Source organism: Mus caroli, unplaced genomic scaffold (assembly GCF_978045245.1).
Source record: "Mus caroli unplaced genomic scaffold, Mus_caroli_1 scaffold_2, whole genome shotgun sequence".
Taxonomy (NCBI): domain Eukaryota; kingdom Metazoa; phylum Chordata; class Mammalia; order Rodentia; family Muridae; genus Mus; species Mus caroli.
Genome location: NW_028227257.1, coordinates 91,575,351 through 91,578,240, shown reverse-complemented (window position 1 = coordinate 91,578,240; position 2,890 = coordinate 91,575,351). Strand labels below are relative to the sequence as shown.

At 32.4% G+C, this 2,890-nt stretch overlaps 1 protein-coding gene across 1 annotated transcript; it reads right to left on the bottom strand.

Moving 5' to 3' along the window:
• Positions 1–1,254: 1,254 nt before the first annotated feature.
• Positions 1,255–2,190, bottom strand: LOC110289558 (olfactory receptor 4C15-like). Its single transcript, XM_021155823.2, has one exon. The coding sequence runs from the start codon at positions 2,188–2,190 to the stop codon at positions 1,255–1,257; it is 936 nt and encodes a 311-aa protein (XP_021011482.1).
• Between the last annotated feature and the right edge of the window lie 700 nt (positions 2,191–2,890).

The window sequence follows — 2,890 nt, the reverse complement described above, 5'->3', positions numbered from 1 at the left end:
TATTTTCCGATTTTATAATTTTTGTCTTCAATGGCCTTCTATAAATATCTGGTTGTATTTTTTACTTGAACGCACAAAATTATGAACATTAAAATTACCAAAAATTAAAATGTTTTATGCTTTTGAAAATTGCTGTTAAGTGTGGTTTCTCCAATTTCTAGTCCCTGTGTCAGAGCTGAGAAATACGTCCTTACTTTGTCAGCATCTTAGGCCCATTGGTTCCAGAAAAGTAATATTCAATACGTTGCTAGGCTTCAATAGTAGAAGGCATTATGTATTTCTCTATAGAATAGGTTACAGAATCCACTGGAATCAGAAATTCACAGAAGAAACTCAACCATTATCAAGTTTGTCAAATCATACTTTATATGTTAAGAAATTAAAAATTAACTCAAATTGCAAATGTTAAGGGAAGAAGATAATTACTAAATTAAAATAACACAGAACACCTAGATTCCAGATTCTGTTTATTTCCCTTTATTTTACAATTCTAGGTTCTGATGATCACAATTACTATGGCAAAATATTTTCTGCATTTTTTCATATCTATATTTAAACACACTCATTTTTCAAGACATATTTTCTTAAAGCAGAGATTGAATAGCAAGCATACTTATATCTAAATTTCTTCTTCTTTATTTGTTTTGTTTTTAGACTTATGGAGTATTAGATTTTAAATGGCTTTATTTTTCATTGACAATACTTAGAAGTCAATTTATAGTGAAAGCATGGTCAATCAATTTTCAATCCTCATTGTTAATATATTTTCTATAGAATGGTACTATGGTCTTCAAAAGAATGAATAAAATTTTAAAGAAGCATAGCAAATATTGACTCCTTTCTTCTTTATATATTAACAATCTCAAATATAATTATGTAATTTCCTGTGTGTGTGTGTATGTGTGTGTGTATGTGTGTGTGTGCATGTGTGTATGTACAGTGGTAGAGGAGAGAGTACATATCCTTGAACATGTGTACAGAGTACAAAGGAGTGAAATAAGTATCTATAAATAATCTCTAATATATTATTTCCTTGAGATAAAGTTTATATCAGAATTTTTAGATTCTTATTTTAAATAAAGTCCAGTGTACCCACTGGAAACTGACTGTGTCCATTTCACCTGTACTGGGTTTCAGTTTTGATAACATGTCTGGCTTTTGCATGATGCTAGGAATCTAAAATCAGTTCCTCATGCTTACACAGGAAGTACTCTTACATACTGAACAATCTACCAAGTGTAATAATTTAGTATTTTAAGATGTACCATAATCCAATATCAATTTCTTCCAAATTTTCCTTATGGAATTCTTCATTTCCTTATTCCTGAAAGTGTAAATCATAGGATTTAGCAATGGTGTCAGGATAGTAGCAAATAAAAACATGTTTTTTTCAGAAAAAAAGGCAGATGTAGGTCGTGCATATATTAATATGCATGGAACAAAGAACAAAACCACAACAGTAATATGGGACCCACAAGTAGATAGAGCTTTACGTCTCCCTTCAGAACTGTGGGCTCTCAGAGAGAACAAGATGACAATGTAGGAAATAAGCAACCAGGAAAAAATAATGATGCAGAAAGACCCACTGTTAGCAAACACCAAAATGACAAAAATATGTGTGTCAGTGCAGGCAAGCTGCAGTAATGGAAACAAGTCACACAAGAAATGATCAATCACATTGGGGCCACAAAAGGGCAGACACAAAATGAAGATAATTTGTATGGTAGAATGCAAGAAACCTCCTATCCAGGCCATCCCCACCAGAATTCCACAGAGCCTCCTGTTCATAATGGAAGAGTAGTACAAGGGCTTACAAATGGCCACATAGCGGTCATAGGCCATGGATATCAAGACAATCACCTCTACTCCAGTAAAGAAGTGCACAACAAAGACTTGTGCCATGCAACCTTCAAAAGAAATGGTTCTCTTCTCATAAAGCAAGTCCACAGTTACCTTTGGTGTGATGACAGAGGAAATGCATGCGTCCAGAAAAGACAGGGATGCCAAGAAGAAGTACATGGGGGAGCCCAGAAGTGCACGACTACATACGATGGTTACCACAATTATCATGTTGCCCCCAACTGTTGCAATGTAGATGAACAAAAATACAACAAATACTATTTTCTGAACCTTTGGATTCTGTGAAAGTCCCAGGAGTAAGAACTCAGTGACAAAGGTCTGGTTTTGCATAATTCTCAACAATACAGTCAAACGAAATTCTGTTCATCTATATCTGTAATTGTGGAAAAAAATGATTATACTATAAATAAGATTATACTATTACCTTGCTGGTACATCCTTACATGAAATTCTCTTCATTTATTTTTTACAATTAAAACAGAATATTTGAAATATTTAAGGGCATTGTTGATTATTATATAAATTGAGGTAGAAAAATTATTTTGAATACTTGAAATAGTCACATTTTTAATATTGGGCAGGAATACATCTAATTAGGTTATAGAATAAAAATAATTCATCTTCAAATTGTGAAATTATAATGGATATTTAAAGTAAAATATTGAAAGAGATTTTGAGTCTATACCCTAATTATAAACCAAAGAGCACAACTTATTCTTCTTGTCCTCCTTCTGTATGGAATGAGGATCAGATGTAGAGTATAGAGTGACTGATCTAGCAGTACCTTTTACCAACAGAAGGACAGGTACAATCTGTTTTAGGGTATATTTGGAAATCCTAGATATATTGAAATTGTGTTTCAAAGTATGAATTGGACTAGAATTTCAGAAGAATGAATCTATTCTTCATAAAACAGAAAAGACTATAGCATTACATGTGACATATCTGTTGAAGGAGTTGAAATTTCATATTTAGGATATTATTTTAAATGTGACCAGAACTTTAGAAAAATTATGCTGTTGTCATGACA